General features: G+C 38.6%; 1 protein-coding gene across 1 annotated transcript in view; it reads right to left on the bottom strand.

Annotated features, from left to right (window-relative positions):
- SPOCK1 (SPARC (osteonectin), cwcv and kazal like domains proteoglycan 1) overlaps positions 1 to 19,376 on the bottom strand; it is a gene marked incomplete at both ends in the record, with an annotated part of 284,542 nt that overhangs the window by 105,780 nt on the left and 159,386 nt on the right. Inside the window, one exon of the mRNA XM_080627170.1 lies at positions 12,542 to 12,656. Coding sequence (XP_080483296.1) covers positions 12,542 to 12,656 — 115 coding nt within the window. The remainder of the gene's footprint in view (positions 1 to 12,541; positions 12,657 to 19,376) is intronic.

Genomic DNA, 19,376 nt, shown 5'->3' with positions numbered 1-19,376 from the left:
AGCTGAAAACTTGTTTTCATTTTAACCTCATTTCTGTTTCCACTTCCTCATAATGTTCCACTGTTAAAAAACATCTCAGCAGGGAACTGAGCGCAAACTGAGACTCCAAAGGATATGCAGATAATTCTACAAAGTTAAGAACTAATCCAAGAACATTAAACCCCCCAGTTTTAAGTAATGTATCTAACTGCAATATCTGATTTCATAGAGGTGGCAGTTTTACACTGGCTGCAATACAAGTTTTCTTTTTCCTTTTTTTAATATATTAATTAGAGTAGGAAATAACTCTGGAATCTGCTGGAAATTTTGACTTTTTAAATTGCTATCGCTGAACATTCTGTATTTGCAATAAATCTGACAGGATTTCATTGTTAAAGCAGAGAGCATAAATCCAATAATTGATAGCAAAATGAAGGCTGGATAATTCTCTCTCAAGTAATTTGAAAACTTGTTAATCTTCATGCCCTTGCTATTCCACAAAGATTTAATAGCACAGATCTGTAGAAAATGTTTCCTGGTAATTATGTGTCATTAACGTAACAGAATCCATCATGATACATTTGCTATTTATTTATTCATTTTAGTCAGTTCTACACTATTGCCAGTTAAGTGTCCTAGAATGAATATACAGTCCTTGATAAAAGATATACCAATGAATTTACAGATGAAAAAGGAGAATATAGAGCCTCCAAACATAAAAATGAACCCATTGGCTTCCAAATCTACAGATACGTAATTATGAGATGGGCTTTAATCAGTCAATATATTCCTGTTGAGGAGTTCAGCATCATCTCATGGACTGCCTGCTCAAAGCCTCCAGACCATCAGATCCACTGGGTCAAATTCTGACAGCTGTGTGGTTCTGAAATTATAACTCTTTAGTGTTAAGGAACCATAAAGGGACTTGATATGAGATAAATTTTTTGAGTAAAAATCTTTTGACTACTGGCACTGAGAATTTTGCACAGACTTTCACAGCACATGCAAAGGAGAAAGAATGAGGGGAAGAGCTCAAACCACGAGAGAATTTCCTTCTTTTCCTTATTGGTTTTTGAAGTTCAAACATTTGATCATCTCTTCCAATTATTAGAGAGATCACACAAGCGTTTTGCATTGGTGATATGAACTGCAATTACAAGACATAGTGTTTCCTTCCTTGACTCCCTTAGAAAAGCCTGGCTGCACAGTAAGAAGCATAAAGGTGTAACACAAAAATATGACGACTTTTTCCACCCCTCTTTTTAAAATGCAGAAGATGCTCATGGGAATGAAATTATCATCTATTATAAGACTGGTTTAAATCTAGAAACACAGGCAGTATTCATTTCAAATGTGTGTAAAGGTATTCTACTTTTTGCCTAATAAGTTAATGGCACAACACTGTCTTTCTATAGTTTTTAAGTGGCACTGTGACACATGAACAGATATATTTAAAGAAGAGAAATATTTTGGGTTGATTTCTATTCGTCATTAGTACTCTCTGTGTACACAGCTTTAAACAGACTGCACTTTGGTGGCTCCTGTCTATAAATAATGTCATTTGTGGTTCACTGGTTGAATTAATCTGATATAAAATGACTAAATTGAGAATCTGTAGGTTGAGCTCTTGATGAGTTCTGGCAGAGCACTAAGCAGGCAATCATAAGCTTATTAATGAAAAGAGAAGGACAGAAATTGAATTATTAAAGAAGCAAGAAGTAAGAGATTAAAAGTTAATTTTGATAACATAACTTGCACCAAATAAGAAAATGATTGATGCAAGAAGCTCCTTTTTACTGTTTTCATATGCTGCTTCTTTCAAGAGAGCCATTAGATGGAACTGCATGGCTGCAAAAGGGACAAAATACCTAAAAATACCTTTTTCAACTTCTTGTATTAGCTGACATTCATGCCTTTGTTGCTAATCTAGTTTGGAACTGGCAAACTTATGTGGAAATGTCTTCAAAGTATAAGTTTTTTGCAACCTTTAAGTCAAAAAAAGAAAGATACTTGCTGATGCTCAGCATGGTCTTGGATATGGCTTCATCATTTTTCCTAGTGAAGTTTTGGGACTGAAATGATGTCGAATGAGATAGGAAATTCAGCAAAACTCTGCAGAAAACCACTTCCACCATCAGAGGAGGCAGTTTCCCACCCAACAGAACCACAGACATATGGTAGGAAGCTGTGAACTATCCAAGGCAAGAGATGCAAACCAAGAGTATGACCTAGCTCATTAGAATTTTAGCCTGTTGTTATCAATGACTTTCACTAGCGCTTTAGAAGCAATAACAGGAAAATCTCAGAATTGTAATGGTAAAATATAGAACTGTTTTATCAACAATAAAGATCAGTCTTTGGTAGGTTTAAAAGTTACATATGTTAAGTCTGTAGCATATTCAATAGACATGATTGTAAGCAGCAAACTGACCAGCATCAAATAAAACATATAAACTAAAGCAGTATTTTTGAGGCCTAATTTGTAAATTCTATACAAAATACATAGTTTGTAATATTCACTGCAATTGGAATATATAATGCCATTTATCAAAAGGCAGATTTTAAAGTGCTGCACATTTAATACTTTTTCCAATATAATGGGATGTTGGAAAGTGAAGAAAAGCTTTAATAAAATTCCTTTGCTGTAAACATCAGTGCCGACCTTACAAAAGCAGGCCTTTTAAAAAGAGTTTTCCACTGAACACACTGATGTCCTGGGGCTTCTACAGCAAAAACCAGCAATAAATTTAGAATCTGCAGTAAACAGATTACTGTATAAATACAGAATCATTTTCAGAGCATTGGAGGTCACTTGTAAACATTAAATAATAATTTCTGACTGACTGGATTACTCAACAGATTTAAGATAGGGATAAACAGCAAAAAAACAGACACATATTAAATACTATTACCAGTTTGCTTCCAGCAATTCTATGGTTAAGAAATTGAGCATACAGAAAATACAAAGAGTGTGAATCAGGAAATACACCCTTAATACATCCTTACCACAGCCCATTAAACCCAGAAATATTGTAGAATCCAAGTCATGTGAGGATTAATGTAGACATAGAGAAAGTCAGCCAACAGCTCAAGGTGAAAAACCATGCATGGGACCTATAAGGCCAATGGTCAAATTTAGTCCTGCTGACAGGTATATGGAGAGCTTGTATAACTGTGCTCTTGTCCCACATCTAAATATACCTACCTGTTTGTCTTTTAATAATAGTGATAATGATGATGTGTTAAAGTTGTTTGACAAGGCACTGAAAAGCCAAGAATTACCAAGCTACTCTGTGTGCAAAACCTAATGTCTTCTTACAAGACGTGTACAAAGGCAGTGAGTATTCATTTGTTCATTATTCATTTGTTGGCAAATCTCTTGACATTTGCCAAGCAGATGACATTTATACCAATTACTGTTTTCATTTCTTGCTCACTTCAGAGTGAGCAAGAGGAGCTTTCTAAACAGCAAAAAAGCCAACAACCCTTATGTTATAAACTGATCACAAAAGCCAGGAACAGACAAATGCCATAGAAGAGGTGAGTGAACTTTTAACTCAGCCTTATTCCAGACATCTCAAGGGAAATAGCTTTTGGATGCTAACTCAGTTTTGGATGCTAGCTCTTGGCAAGTTGGTGAGAGCTGTATCTAGAGGCTTATATATGATCAATTCTGCAGTCAACAAAAGAATCCACTGAGATAGTAAAACCACTGAAGAACATTGTGTTGCCCTTATTTTATATTTCATATATTTAAGCTTTCCTGATGGCTTGTGTTCCCTATGAATCTGCTGCACAAAGTTAAATTCACATATTAACTTTCAGACATGTATTTTCCACCATTATACATTTAAGTTTCCTATTGGCCAGATCTCAGAGCTCTAAACACTGAATTTTATATATAGTTTCTGTGTAATGCCCAACTAGGTATGTCGCAGTTATTTCAATCTCCCTCCTCCCTATCCTTTTGTTATCATGTTCATAAAAAAGGTTTTGCTCAGAGAAAAGTAATCTTGGCTATTGTATGTTTCTACTGAGGACAAAAGAGATATACAATGCTATGTAGAAATCCTTGAAACAGCAAATTGCACATTTACCTGCCATATGTATCGATCCAGAGATGCACAGAACATCAAAGCCAGAACTGTCCTCCAGAAAGCTCAGCTGAAAGCCTACCTGGAATACAGACTTCCAAATTGCAGCTATTCTACCAGGCCTCATGGAAGGACAACTACAGGTTTAAAGCAGGCATGGAGAGAACAGGCACTTAGAAGAGGGGATTAATATAAGAAATAAAGATTAAAATCTTAATAAGCAATGACTCAGAGGGAATATAATACCTAAAGATGTGTAAAGAGTTTAAATAGCAAGAAGACAAAGTGATAATTTTGGGTTTCATTCTTTCCCTGATCTCAGCATCAAGCCCAATATGCTCTGCTACAAAGGAAAACTGCAACATTCAAGAGAAATGTTTTCTTTAAGAGAGCTTTCTAGTAAAAGAGAAACCTAGCAAAACCAGAGGTCATGATTTCCAAATAAATACTGAAGACCCAATTAGGAAAACTCCTCAAATTTTAGCTGGATTCAAATAAATTTAGTCTCTATATTACCAGGTTCCTAACCAGAAAGCTTGAGATGCTAAGGATTCTTCTACATGGAGTAGAGGGGGCAATAAACCTTATTATCTTTAAGACAGAACTTGGCAGGCTAATGAAAAAGTTTATATGATACTGTTGCAGAGGAATTGGACTTAATGATCCAAGAAGTCACTTCTGGTCTGTTTTTATATACTTCTAAAAGTGTACAACTAGAAATACTATGAACAGGAATATTACAAAGCAGTTTTCAACCCATTCCATAATATTATCTTTATATGCACAAACTATTTATGTTAATTAAAGTGCAGAAGAAAATAGGTTATTTTCTTATTCTATTTAATAGAATAACTTTCTGATGATAACAAAGGTATCCAGAGGTACCGAGGTGGTTTTCAGTCAGTGCTCTGATACTGGTCTAAAAGGAATTACACAGCAGGAGAATGTCTCAATAACCATTGTGTTTCCTTTTGTGCTCACAGCATCCTTACAGTAAAGTAGAGCACAGTAAGATAGGAGCTGCAGCATAAAAGACGATGACCTTAGCAGTAAGACATTCACCCCAGCAGCCAGGTTTTTGGTGACTGTGAATAAAATAGAGCAAATTCCCTGTTGATAGCAAGAACAAGTTCATTCATTGCTGTTGCCAAAGCAGACAGAGGACTACACATGCTAAAATCCATTATAAAAGAGCTACGCACTATCACGTATATTAAAAATTACTCATGTCCAATGGGAGACAGTCACCTTGCACTACTCTAATGAGCTCTAAAGCTGATGAAGCATGACTAGCAATAAGTTATCAGCTCTGGGGAGGGAAGTGCAGAGTGCCTAATTGGCCTGGGGATGCAGAAAATTTCGCATCTAGGTTAGCGGTGACAATCTTCTACCATGGGAGGTATCTGTGCTCTATCTGACCATACTTTAGCAAGTCTATGTTCTTCTGTGGAAGTCTGAAAATGCATGGAAATACCAAAATGCCAGGTGCAAAACTTGGGCACTTTTTGCTTTGAGTCAGGAACCATATTCAAATTCAGCATTAAAGATGACTGCAGTATTTAAAAGCCAGAGAACATGGATCATTCCTTCTACATGTTTGCTAATATTCAGGGGTCTTTTACCTCTGAGTTTTGAAATACACCATCTACAGCATATCTACTGCTCGGGAGAGCCAGAAAACTGCCTAAAAGGTACAAGAAGTCTTGTCTATTGAGAGGAGATACCAGAGCCAGCTTCCTTCTAATAAATGGAAGTATTTTTGTGCAGAAACTCCTGGCAGCAAGTAGGTCACTCTCATGACTCAGAACGGAACTAGCTCATCATCTTGACTGATAAAAGCTAGTCCCTCCCTGTACAGACTCTCCCTACGGTCTCTTTAGTTAAAAGCAATTTACCTTAGGCAGAGTTGAAAATGAGAAATGGACCACTTGGAGAATGAGTCCTGCAGTTTACAGATTATCCTGTTCAGTAGAGTAATATCTGCTTTTAAAACCAGCGAGTGCTGTTCCAATATTACAGCATCCTTGGACTGAATCCCAGGCTGTTAAAGATGGAGACTGACTTGGAGGAAAAGTTATTGACCTTTGGGAATTCATGCCTAGATCGTAATTTTCATAATCAAAATCTTAAAAATAACTGGAACAGGGAATAAAGGATAGAGCCAGACTCTTGTGTTGTTCTCTTTTAATATTCAGTGGTCCCCCTGAGCACTTGTAGATTGATGGCACATCATACCACGTGCTCTCCGTCTTATTAAAAGGCAACTTAGCCCACACAGGAAAAACAAACATTCCTTTCCATGTGTCTGCTGCAAAATCCAAAGCCTTTGCACTGTAACAGAGGCATGCCTTTGGTGTCAGGCAGTCCAGAGATGAAATGCTTTTAAAAGCTTTCATGTTTTCTCTAAGGACCTGTGCACATCACTTGCACACCACTTGCACATCACACTATGTGCTGTACTCGGCTGTGACCTCAAAGCCCCCTTTCTCTTTGATTTTCCTGGATTCTCATTTATTTTCTAGACAAACAACATCACCTACAGTTAAACCCTGCAATGTACCATGAGTGATTAGATATCAGAAAGAATAATACTCTTTACAGAGTAACACACTATAGTTTACAAATTACAAAAAGAAAAGCCATTTACTCCATCCTGTTCATGTCTAAAGCTTTCATTCATAGAGGATTAAAACAATTTCTCCAAGATATCTGTCAGAGGTACCCTTGGGAATAATAAGCCTAAACTTTGGCAATTTTCCCAGTACAATATATTTGTTTGGGAAAACCCCCTAATGCCACCTGTTGTTTTGTTGTGTTTAATCAAATATTTCAATGCTCCTTCTTCAGAAGCAAAAATCTGTGCCAGCAGCTAACAGAAATCAATGCTCGGCATTCGAGGTGGATGAAATGTTTTGCATTAAACCATTCTTTTTACTAGGGAATCCCCAGATTTAGTGACTCCAAAACACACTTTGCAGAGTGAAGTAAATACTGTTGTATTATTATCTGGAAAAAAGATCCAACGCATTAGACATGGTTTTATTTTTTTTCTATAATAAAAGTAAAAAGATTTTCTTTTTGCTGTGAACTGGGCAGTTTTCTTCCCTTAATTCTGAAATGGTAATAAACAGAAGAATTCCTTTGGTTCCCCTAAAGAAACCTGTAGTAAAAATTAACTTTTAACCATGGAATTCATCCCAGAACTTGTGAAAAAGTCCACGGATGTGAAAAATGATTTTACGTTCTCTGCATCCAGTGCGCACATTCACAATTTAATCTTCATAACAATTTTATTATAGAACCGCATTATCCTAAATTATTGAGCTGAGTCCCACATCTCACCATTAAAGTTACAGAGGCCTGTTACTCCATGAAGGACTCAGTGTCCCAGAACATACTTTGACATGCTGCCTGCCCACGATGGATGAACAAACTGTGTTCCACTGCAGCACTGTTGAAAATAACTGCATGTTTCCTCAGCTAAGATTAAATAATAATTGAAAAAACAGTATTTTTACAATAGATTTTCCAATTTTTCTGCATAATTTTGACTGTTTTGCATCCGCCAGCTTACAGAAAAGCAACAAGACCAGTGAAACAGGGGAGAAATCACCCTATTAGGAAGGCGCATCCCTTCCCTCTTCATTTTAGCCCAAACTGAAAGAAAAGTAGGGATTTGCAGAAAGGAGGGAAGTAATAAAAGCTTACTAGAAACACTAGTTGGATGGCCTCCATGGAGAAAGTAAAGGAATGAATAAACTACACAGTGGTCTTGTCCTATTATTGTCTGGGTTCTTCTGTCTTCTGCTTGTGGTAGTCCTTTCAAGAAAACATGTACAAGTGAAACGCGCACAATTAACACTGATAAATAAACCACCAGGAAGCTGAACAATGTTATTTTGTAAAGATCCCTCTGGGATATGGTTTTTTTTCCTGAGTTGTACTTAAGGCACAAATGAACAACCATTATTTTTTTGAATCAGCATGAAAATGAACAAGAGACTAGGAAAAAGCTATGAACACAGCAAGGCTAATTGGGGAGCAAGCAGATGTTATTAGTAGATCCAGAGAAAATTAATCATCTCCCAGGTTTAGTTCTATACAACAGCTCATGCAGATTGTTCACATATTCAGGTTCTAATAAACATTACCATATAAATCATGCAGAATTAAGCATCATGAGCTTAAAATCAAGCCCTCCCTCACATCTTTCAGGCCACTGAGAATGTGGGAGTCATGTTTTCAGCACAAGAAGATGTTCCCCCAGAGGAACCTTTGGTGTTGTGCCAGCCTTCATTAGCATTTAGCAAAGCAAGCAGGAGAAAACACAGATATGTATGAGTCAGAGGATAGCAAAACAACAGGGTTAGGGTTTATAGACCCTATGTTCAGTGCATTTTAAAAGGTAGCTGTTGATCCAGTGCATAGACACTGAGGAATAACAGTGTTTAAAATCCTTGCTTCTGTGCACAACTTTCCAGTAAATCCCTAAAAGTGCATTTGATGCAGTCAAAGACTGCACTATAAAGGTCCCAAGCACTTCTTGAAAGCAGATGGGTCACTGGCATTCTTGCAATTATTAATTTTTCTCATTAGTGAATTCCCTTTTGGATACAATATAAAACACACAAATAGCACATAGAATAGCAATGGTGTGAAAACGCTCAGTTTCACATATGGGGGCGTTTTACTGAACTTATTTTAAACAGGGTCCTTCCTAACCAGAAATGGTGTGTCAACTGCAGGGTTTGTAGAGGAAGAGAGGGAGATTTGTCTGTTCATTGCGGCTAAGTGTAGATGCCATCACTGCCACATTGGTCAGCCCAAGCTTTTGATAGGTAATTTAGAAGAACAGATGTTTTATCTGGGAACATGTCCAGATCTTAAAAAAATTCACGAGGAACTCAGTAGTGGCCTCTTGTGTCAGCAGCAACAGTAATGAAGAAATACCGAGTAAATAGCTGGATTTCTAAGTCACAGCAGAGAAGCAGCGACGTTGCTTGATTACCTTTAGGAGTGACATAGGCTGCAGTGATGAACTAATTGGTGATTGCCAGTTAAACGGACTGAACAAAGCTGGCAACCCTGGACATGTTAATAAGCCCATTATATTTTTCATCAATCCTCTTTTCTCATTCTGTTCTTTTCAAAAAAGCCCAGGAGTGACATCTTTCCTTCCATCAGCTGCACTCGCAACACCAGCAGAGACAAATGGCATCAAGCTTTACAGGACTGCAAATGGATGAGAAATCTGTGAGAGATTAACTACTGCATTTCAGGCAAAACTGAACTAATAATGACTTTTCCTCATAGATCATGTTCAAACTGAAAGGGCTTTTAATCCATACAAAATATTCTGTGAGGCTTTATCGTTAGTCCAAGGACTATTAAGCATATAAGAAGGTACTTTGAAATTTATCTTTTTCATACTCTTCAATCAGTGCTCAGTCTTGCCTTTTCTCTTAATGCCCTGTCTAATTTGTACTGGAAACACCTTAGAGGATGTCCTGACAAAACGCTATTACAGAATCATAGAATGGTTGGAGCTGGAAAGGACCTTAAGGATCATCAACCCTGTCGCAGGCCAGGGGTTTCTGTCTGAAACACCTCTTGGACATCTTCTCCCTTATCTTCAAGACCAGCACTGCTCACCAAGTGACAGGGGAAGGGAGGAAGAAGAGGGAAGGAGGGGACTGACCAGGCTGCCCCTGGGGTATGGGACTTCCAGAAGGCTCCTTCGGCACCCCTGAGATAACCCAGGACCAAACCCACCAACACTGTAAGCTGCTCTCCCATGAGCCCATCCCAGTGCCCTGTCAGGGGATCCCACACGCAGCACCCAGCAAGTCCATCACGGGCAGGATCAAAGCCACTGCACTCTGAAATATGTGACAGCCATGCTGCCAGATGTGAAAGTCTACTCTAAAGGCATGAAACTGAAAGCCTTAGAGGCTGGGTTAGCCATCATGGAGCCAGGGTTTGAGTAAATCTAAAATAACAAGCTTCCATTTAACTCAATTTCATACGCTGTTATTGTATTCCTGCAGTGGTTTAAAAAGTGCATATCCCAGCACAAAGGATACAAAACAGGAACGGCATTGCATTGTCACTGGTGACTTCAAAGTTAGCTACACTATGCCTGGAAAAATCCAGCTTCCTTGTGCTGCAGCAATTCAGTGGGCCAGGTAATCAGGTGCTGCAAATCAGCGTAACTCTGTCTGGAAGCCTCAGCAATAACACAAGATGTTGCTCTCCAGATTACTTTTTGCTGAGCCTACATGCTTTATAAAGCCACTACAGCAAGTTGATAATGATGCATGAAATGAAAAATCCTTCTGAGCATACCCAAAAGCACTGTGGATGTGCAAAGCAATCGCAATGGTGCTGTGTTCTTTGATGGTTCTTAGTACCCATATGCCCACACTAATATATCCAGGCTTTCACTGGTTTTAAATAGGTGCAGCTCCACCTCTTGCAATGCATTTTACTCCTGATTAACACAGCCTTAAATATGAGTGGAGTCAGATACACAGCAGTATTCAGGTCAGGCCCAGAAAAAGGAACAGAATGTTGCGGGACTAAAGATGAAAACCATTAGTGGTGTCACTCCACTGATTCAAAGCAGCAGAGGATTTGGCCTGGTTACTTTCCTCATTGCCATGTCCACCCTCTGAGGCAAGGGTAGCTGGGTATTGTGAGAATAAAACCACTTTGGGGATATATGTGCCACTATCCCACAGCAGCAGCGTTTCTTTCAGCAGTACAAAACTTGCTGGAAACTGTTTTGGAGACTTTTCAAAGTAAGTTTTCAATACTTTTCATCTCCATAGTCACTGTGCTGCTCAAAGGTTAGCAGAAATAGCTGCAGGCAGCGGAGGGATCGTAGAGAGATCACATGAAACACAGCCTGGTTTCTGGAAAAAAAGGAGATTCAGCTCCTCCTTTATACCATTACTCTGTACCACTTTGACCATTTTGGGGGCATTAAATATTGGAAATAGCTCAGAAAGCATTTGGCTCAACATCTATGGCTATATATCATAACGACTACTATATAATGCAACTGCTTTAAATCCATCTTAACCAGAAAATGTAAGCTATATAATGCCAAAAATGTCATTAGAATGTAAGACTGCACATAGCCATACTCCTAACATCCTTCCAGGGTTCATTCCATATTGAAAACCAAAGATTAAACATACTGCCTCATGCACATTACACCATTAACTTTGTACTATAAATCAAAGACAGTATTTTCTTTACTGCACTGGCTTCCTCAGCCAGGTACCAGTGAGATGAGATGTAGCACTAAGTATGTGGGAATCAGATCATCATGAATTCAGTTTGGCTTAAACAGTTGTGGAACTACAATCTCAGCTGCTAATGACATTTAGGGATCTGAGTTTTTACAGACAAATTTTTGCTTCCCTACAGAATAGGATAGGAAACTGGAGACAAGTCCCCAGATTTATCACTCAAATGTAATGAAAGCAAGACAACATGTTTTTCTTAAAGCACAGACCAACCACTCAGAGATGCCCATTACAGCAGTACAGGCTTTATTTGACATCTATAGGTAAGTGGAGAGGCTTATTTCATAGAATAGAATCAGAGAATAGTCAGGGTTGGAAAGGACCCTAAGATCACCCAGTTCCAACCCCCCTGCCATGGGCAGGGACACCTCACACTAAACCATGCCAAACCTTGATTTTGTTCTGGATCTTGACTCACAGAGACTCTGGAGATACTCCAGACCACTTTCCTTACTAGTTCTACTTGCTCTGCTTCCAAAATTGGGCAATGTTAGCTTGTTTTCTCTAAATTTGTTTATAAATCTCTTGATTCTTCATTGTTTGTAGCATATTTCAACCTATGCCCAGTAGGCTTTCCGTTGTTTTTTTGCAGCTTCTCTCAGTGAAGTTCTGTGGTTTGATTTGGACATCTTTGCTAATGCTTTTGACACATTAGCTATTTCATTTGCTCTTAATTCAGTCATTCAGTAATCAGATCTGGAGCTTTCTATAATTACGTGACTCCTCAGGGAGCTGCTCCACAATGTTCCACCAACATTTTTCACTTCTTCACCAAATTCAAGCAGATGTTTGATATATAAAAAAACCCCCCATCTTTAATAATCTCTTTTTAATTGCTTCTAATTAAGTTATTGCAACTGTAGATGTCTCATATTTCATAATGTTTCATATTCCAGGTTTTCAGACTTTAAAATCTGCACAGTTACTGCGCTCTGGGAGGAGAAAACCACTCCCAGAACTGAAGGAGCATTCTGCTCTCCACACTACATGGTGTACCATATTCTAATTAATCTTTTTGGAATAACCTCCATTATAAATAACAATAACTTCAAAGTAATGTTTTAAATTATAGTTTTTAATGTTCATTTTGGAGTTTTCTCGTTTAATTTCTTTTCACCATCGTACAAAAACCTCGACAACATGAAGTTCCCTTACCTGTGTACCAGCTGCTTGCGGCTTACACAAATAGCAGTTTCATAGTCATGAGTGACACACACTTTATGTGGGCTGCACTTCACCTTCAAACATGGATCTTTAGATGGATCAAGGGCTATAAAAAAAAAGATACATTAAAAAAGAAAGTGAGAAATGTATATAAAGTTATCTCTTGCTTGGCAGATGACAACTGGTTAGAATGAACACTCCCACTGCTGAGTGAATAAATGCTTTGCCATTTTATAGTATATGCTGTTGTTTTCAGACTGCATGCTAAACAGAGATTGAGAGCTTAAAGACTGATTATTGAACAGTGATTTGAGTATAACTTGGCATTCACATTAGTATTAGATATGATACTTTGGGATAAAGTTCTGGTATAATAATCATGCAGTTCATTTCCTAAAAAAGTTATAGTGGCATAAAACACAATCACAAGTAACAAAAGGACTAGTATTTTAGAAGCTATCTAATAACTGACATGCAACCCTGCATTGGAAAGTGCAGGATACTAGGGCTTACCCTCTGGTACCCTCTTTACAGTTTTGATTAGGAAAGATCCCATGAACCTTCCTCCTGAACATATCCCTTTAGCAATCCTCTTGCTAAAATCTGCCTCACAGCCATACAGAGAAATTTCATCTTTGTTTAAGAACTGATTTTTAGATAGCTTTTTTGGGGCATTATTTTGTATGGATTTGACTTTCTGTTCCTCTACAATGTATCCTCAAATCACATTTTACCTCTTCTCTCCCTCCCCACATAATGGGCCACTCTTGGAAATGAGCAACTCTTAGTTTGGTTTTGGGGACTGTATGAAGCTGTTATTGCACATTACCATAACTGAGTTTCCCGGTTTTACAGAACCATTAGAGAAACTTTCAAAGGACACTCTCTGAAGTACAAGAAGCTTCACTTCACTATGTACCAAATCTCTTTATATGACAGCAAATGTCCTTTCATCAAGCAGAGGATTCTTCTGTTTTCCTGCTGTGCTTAAGTGCTGCAGCTGTTCCGTGTTGGTTTGAACAGCCATAGCTACAAGTTCTCACCATATTAACACCCATTACACATTTGTGATGGGCAATTGAGCTTCAGTAGTGCATATGTATTTAGTGGAATGCCTTGGTGCAAGACATGGGGAAATCATAAAAACAAAACAAAAGAGTTAAAAGCTTTTCTTTTTAAAGCCATTAAAACTGATGGAAAAGGGAGACCATGTGTTTCGTTCACCATAAACAAGAAGACATCAGCATCCCATGAGTTGCTATTAGGACAATATATAGGCACTGTCTGAGGGGCCAGGGTCTGCCCCACTGAAAAGACAAAAGGCTGTTGCCTTTTGGTGTCTTTTCCAAGACAAGACTAACAGGCAGGAGACACAGCCCATCCCTTTCTCTTTACCTTCCCAGAACACACAAGGTAAGATCTACTTAATCCTTTTACTTTGCTCTTATTGGAGACTGAGGCAGATATATGACAGGGATTTAAATGGTAAGCCACAGTTTCCTGACCTATTCTTAAAATGCAGACCAGAGCGAGATACCCTCCTTCTGCAAAGCCTTTGATGAGTGAGCACTACTTGGAGCGTGAAGGGTCACCAGAGCATTGGTTGAGGGGGCTGATGAGATTCAAAGGTCATATCCACATGAAAATATTCAATGACCAGAAGTTTTGCTCGCCTGCAGCTGGCTTTGCTCTTTTACTGCAGCACATGCACATTGTCTGCTTTTGCTGGTGACACATCCTTGATGTGAAATGCTGCATCAACAGAAACCATTGTGCAAACTGGCTAGCAGCCCAGGGCTAATAGCTGCCAACATTGCTGGGCTGCTGGTGAGTGCTCTCTGGCCTTGTGCTCATAGTTTTCTGTCAGCCAGAGTTAGTGGGAATATGGGTTTAGCCTTGAAGGTCAATATGATTTTGTCGTGAATAAGAGAAGCAAGATTTAGGCCCACATGGTCTAGGGGACATCTTGCACAGTTTCAATACTTAGCGTTAAAGAACTGTATCCACTTCAGGAATTCCTTAAATCTTCTAAGGCAATAAAAATGCATGCATTTCTGAAGTATGTGCTCTGAAACAGCATCACACAATACATTATTGTTAAAAGAGACCCAACTTTCAAATATTTTGCAATTAAAAAATTGCGTATTGAAAAAGGAAACTATTGTAGAATGGTCATCAGTTGGAAGCAAAGGAATGGGAAAAGATGCAGTTGGAAATTCCAGTCACTATTCCTTTCAAATCAGGCCTCAACTTCTCTCTACTGCTGTGTCTTGTTTCTAAAATCTGAAAAGAATTACCTGGCAATAACAATAAATAAAGCTTTTCCCTTCTTGCATGCTGGATGAATTATTTCATTCATGGTGGAAAAGCTCATGAAGGTCTTTAAGTGGAACACACTATAAAGATCATTTATTATTCATTACAAACAGCCCTTACACACAGTTCAAAACCAGTAGAAGGAAGTTTACTAAATTGAAGCAAAACTGTGGGCTATGTCAGAAGACACCAAAAACCCCCACAATGTGAATTATTACTTAAGGGTTTTTTTTCCCCACTTATGCAAAATGCATGATCCATATGAACATAAAAGGGTCAAAATAGGGATTTCTATGTCTGCAAAGTTCCTCAAGATGTTAAGTAAGTTTGGAAGGTTGCTCTCCTGATAAGCAACACAGGCCCTAAGGAGAGCTTATAATAAGAAACAATTTCTGGAATATGCTAATCAAAGATCCTGCTTTGTTAATCAGATTTCTACATGACTAGGAGCAGATGCTCATCATCAGCAGAAGAAAAGACCCTTGGGAATAAGATGAAATGCAACAACCGTATTTGTCATCACAGTTCTTTTTGTCCTAAAGCAATGAGTTTGAAAACTTTGACAAGGGAGAGCCAAAGTACAAATAAATAAATGAAAGTGGGAAGAGGAGGAGTGAGGAAGAAAAAAACACTAAGTTTTTTATCGTAAAGATGTTATTCTATCAGCTTGAAAAGAAAACTGCAGCCATCCTTTTTCTGTGTCAAAGAGTCTGCAGATAGTTACTTGGGTCTGTCTGCACATTAGTAATAGAAATACCTTAAGCTTGGCTTTAATATGTGCTATGGTTAATATTCCACTTTTTCTTTAGACTGTGAAAGGTGAAATTGATATGGTTGGTTAATCTGACCTGGCAGTAGCTGAGGACTGGTTCAAAACTTTTGGAGGGGACATATGTCCAGCCAGTGTTAAAATTAAAGGTTTCACATGAAAATAAATTCTTTCATGAAACCCCACTTGAGTCACTATCTTTTTGTGAGTCCAGCCTTCATATTGTCTTGTCCTCAGCTTTTCCCATGTTGATCAAATCTCTGCACAATTGGTATCCAAGGGAAATACCCATCCCAGGAGACAGCTGGCTGAAGCACAGGGAAATGCAGTACTGCACATCTCTCAGTATAATCACTTTCAGAAGCTTTTTACCCTGGGAAAGCTTAGAATCTCTGGCTTTTTATCTCAGCTCAAAAGCCTCACTCTTCCTCACTGCACACCTTCATGTTTCTGTTGATGACACTTGTTTCAAGGCCTACTGTCCTGGCACTCTGAGCTGTGAAGTCTCTTCCTGTCTGGCAGAGCACAAGTGAAGAAGTGTTTAGATGGACTCAAGTTTCTGCTTCATTGGCCACAACATTTCTGTAGGAAAACTGTACTCATAGGTTAGCTGATTGCACTGCAGAGGGGAAAGGCTTTCAGATGTAGGCAGTGACCCAAAACCTGTGCTGGATCCATTTGTAAAAATAGAGGTGTGGAATCCGAATTCCTGCCACTGAGAGACTAAGGATTTGCATCCCTTTTTTTGCCAAGTTTTTATTATGCATAGCAACCTAAATTCCCTCTTAAAGCTTTGAATCTTCTGTGGTTAACATACAGAGATACCAGAGTAATTGGAAAATAAACACCAGTGATTGCATCAGACCATTAGCAACCTCCTCTTGCTATGCTGTCATCTCTTTCTAATCCCCAAAGTATTACAAACACCAGCAGTATCCCAAAACCCTTTCTCTCCCAGCTCCATAAAGACCATCAGAGAACTTCTGCTCATGAACTGAACCTACTTTCCTCTCCCCTCCCATTCACCAGAGACTGTGAGTTCACAATATAAATCAGTGTTGGACAAAGACCTAACACCAGTGTTTGAGATACTTTTCTATTACATTTCATGTTTTTAATATATTACCACAATAAAAGAAGACTTACGACTTGCAGGAAACCCCTTTGTTCAGACAATGGCAGTACAGGGAGAACTTGCTTTGTAAGGCTGTAGCTCCATACGCTGCAGTTGTGGGTCATTGTGTTAATCATAATGGAGTACATTTATTTTTCACACATTTGACTTTAAAAGGGTGATAACAAATAAGTACTTTCAATGTCTTGCAGCAATGGATGTGTAATCCTGCAGAAACTGTACAACTAGTTCACAACAAGATTTATGAGCTTGATTCTGGTTTTATGACCATTTGTTTGGGGGAAAAGAGTAATTTCCAACTCCCAGCTGCTTAGTGGAGCTGAAACAAACTACACAATCCAGAAAAATGGCATTATGTAAATATTGGGGGGGTTGTTTTCAAAATTGCCTGACAACAAGCACTATGATCACTCACTGACAAAATACTTCTGCATAATGAAATGTCAGGAGCAGTTGCTTTCATGCAATCCCCTTGGAACTGTTCTGACTATATGAGAAAAGAAAAACATCTGTTGACAAAGGTATGATGAAGCGGAAAACAGGACCTGCTGACTTTAATGCAGAGATCCTAGTGTGTATTTTAAGACAAAAGAGACTGATAATAAACCAAAGGCTCTCAATTTAATGATGCATTACGTTATAGGTGTGCTGTTTAATATTATTATGTATTACTTGATTCCAGCAATACACCACAGGCAAGCATGAGAAGGAAAGCACAGCTCCTGACTGTACAAGGCATCAGCTAGGGCACAGGAGTGAGAAAGCTGTGGACTGAGCTGGCCTGGGCAGGTAAGGGCCAAAGGCTGACTCCTCGCTTGGCTTCCTCCCCATTCAGCGTGAAACTCAAAAGGCAGCTCATCTAAGAGGTGATGCTTCGAATTAGCATCTTGTCTCCATTTGCAGCGTGGTGACAGCCAAAGAGAAAGTGTGATCAAAGCAGAGAGGTCGACTTGGAGGAATTTTGCTATATGCTGCTTTAAAAACTGTTGCATAGCAAACGTGCAAGAAGCCATACAGCCAGCTTAAACATGTATTAATAAAAACCTCTACTAACACGGACCTTGATTTTTTGCTAGGAAAGGGGATGTTTTCAACACACAATAGCTAAAAACAGTTTTGGCTTCAAAATTTCACTTGTTTAAAGTAAAGCATAGACCTCCCTCCAGAATTAGAGCTTCTACTCAGCTTTAAAGTAGGTAATTTATGCTTTGCTTTTCTTATGGTGAACATGGCCATGCATATTACCTTAAAGAGCACTCAGGTGAACTTTGCTCTGCTTCTCTGTGAAAACATGATAGTTTCTAATACTGCAGTGATAAACTCCAACCGATCCATGTGCTGAGTTTAGACTGCTAGCACAGCTTAATCTGAGTGCAACAGGACTACCCGATTGCCCTTGTATGAACAAGACACATAAGTGAGCTTGTGAATGACTTCAGATGGTTTCTGCCTACACTCTTCCCCCAGATTTTCTTACTTCACGTCATGCTGAGTGGCTGAGACCATGTTGTTCATCGGAGCCGAGTGTCACATTTCTTCTCAGAGCTGAGATTGTTAATTCTGGGTTTAGAAAATGTTATTTAATAACAGATTACACCCCCTGCCCTGTATAAATTGCAAATAATTACCAATGGGTTTTATTCTGCTTCTGCAAATCTCGCCAGAAATCATTCTGCTTCATTAGGGAGAAAGTTGGTGTTAGCCCTCCCCCAAGTCTAGGGGAGAACATATCTTCGATTAGCAAGCTCAGATATCTAAGTCTCTTTCTCTCTCGCATGCTTCCTCACTGCATAATTACTCCGAGCAATTTGCATACAGAAATCAATTCAGCTGAAAATTAATTACCCCAAGCCTGAATGTTTCAAACATGGATGTGAATTATTTTCAGCAAATGGAATTTCTCAAGGCAGTCAAACAGCAGCATCTCAAACCGTCAGCATTTATTCCATCCCTGTGAAGTATCCTTGTATAGTTTTGCTTTGGAGGACTCTAACATTTGAGTGGCTGAAGCCGTTGGTATAGTGCATAGAAACATCTATTTTAATTTTTACAGGCACTTTAGAAAATCTTTTCTTACAACTGACATATAATTGCTTTTGACATTGCTAAGGGCCATCCAAGGCAAGAGATGCTTCAAAGGACTCTACACATTTCCTTTTTGAAGCAGAGGATAAGAACCTGAGTATTTAAATGAGTTTCTTTGACAAATATACAGAAATCTGATGCAGAGAAAATAAGTGAAGGCAAAAAAAGATAGCAAATGTAAGTTAGGAAATGTGCTGCTACTGGTGGATGTGATAATCCGTCACAACCAGCAGGGTAGGTATTTGGCCAGCAACTAGCAAAGAGACACACAAAAGACCAAAGTTATATTGCTAAGGAGTCATAAGAGAAAAGCTCCTGTTTTGATTTCTGACAATGAATCTTTCTGGTTTATATCTTAATATACTGCAAATATACCTCAAATACTTCCCTACACTGGGGCAGGTTTTAAGTATCTCATATACACGAATATGTTTAGGGAAGACATTTTTCTTTTTAACATTTTCTTTTGAATCCGGAAAAACAAACATCCACTGGAAAAAAGAAGCTGTGGAACACAGCTG

Source organism: Psittacula echo, assembly GCF_963264785.1.
Source record: "Psittacula echo genome assembly, chromosome: 11".
Taxonomy (NCBI): Eukaryota; Metazoa; Chordata; class Aves; order Psittaciformes; family Psittacidae; genus Psittacula; species Psittacula echo.
This window is presented reverse-complemented; position numbering and strand designations above follow the sequence as displayed.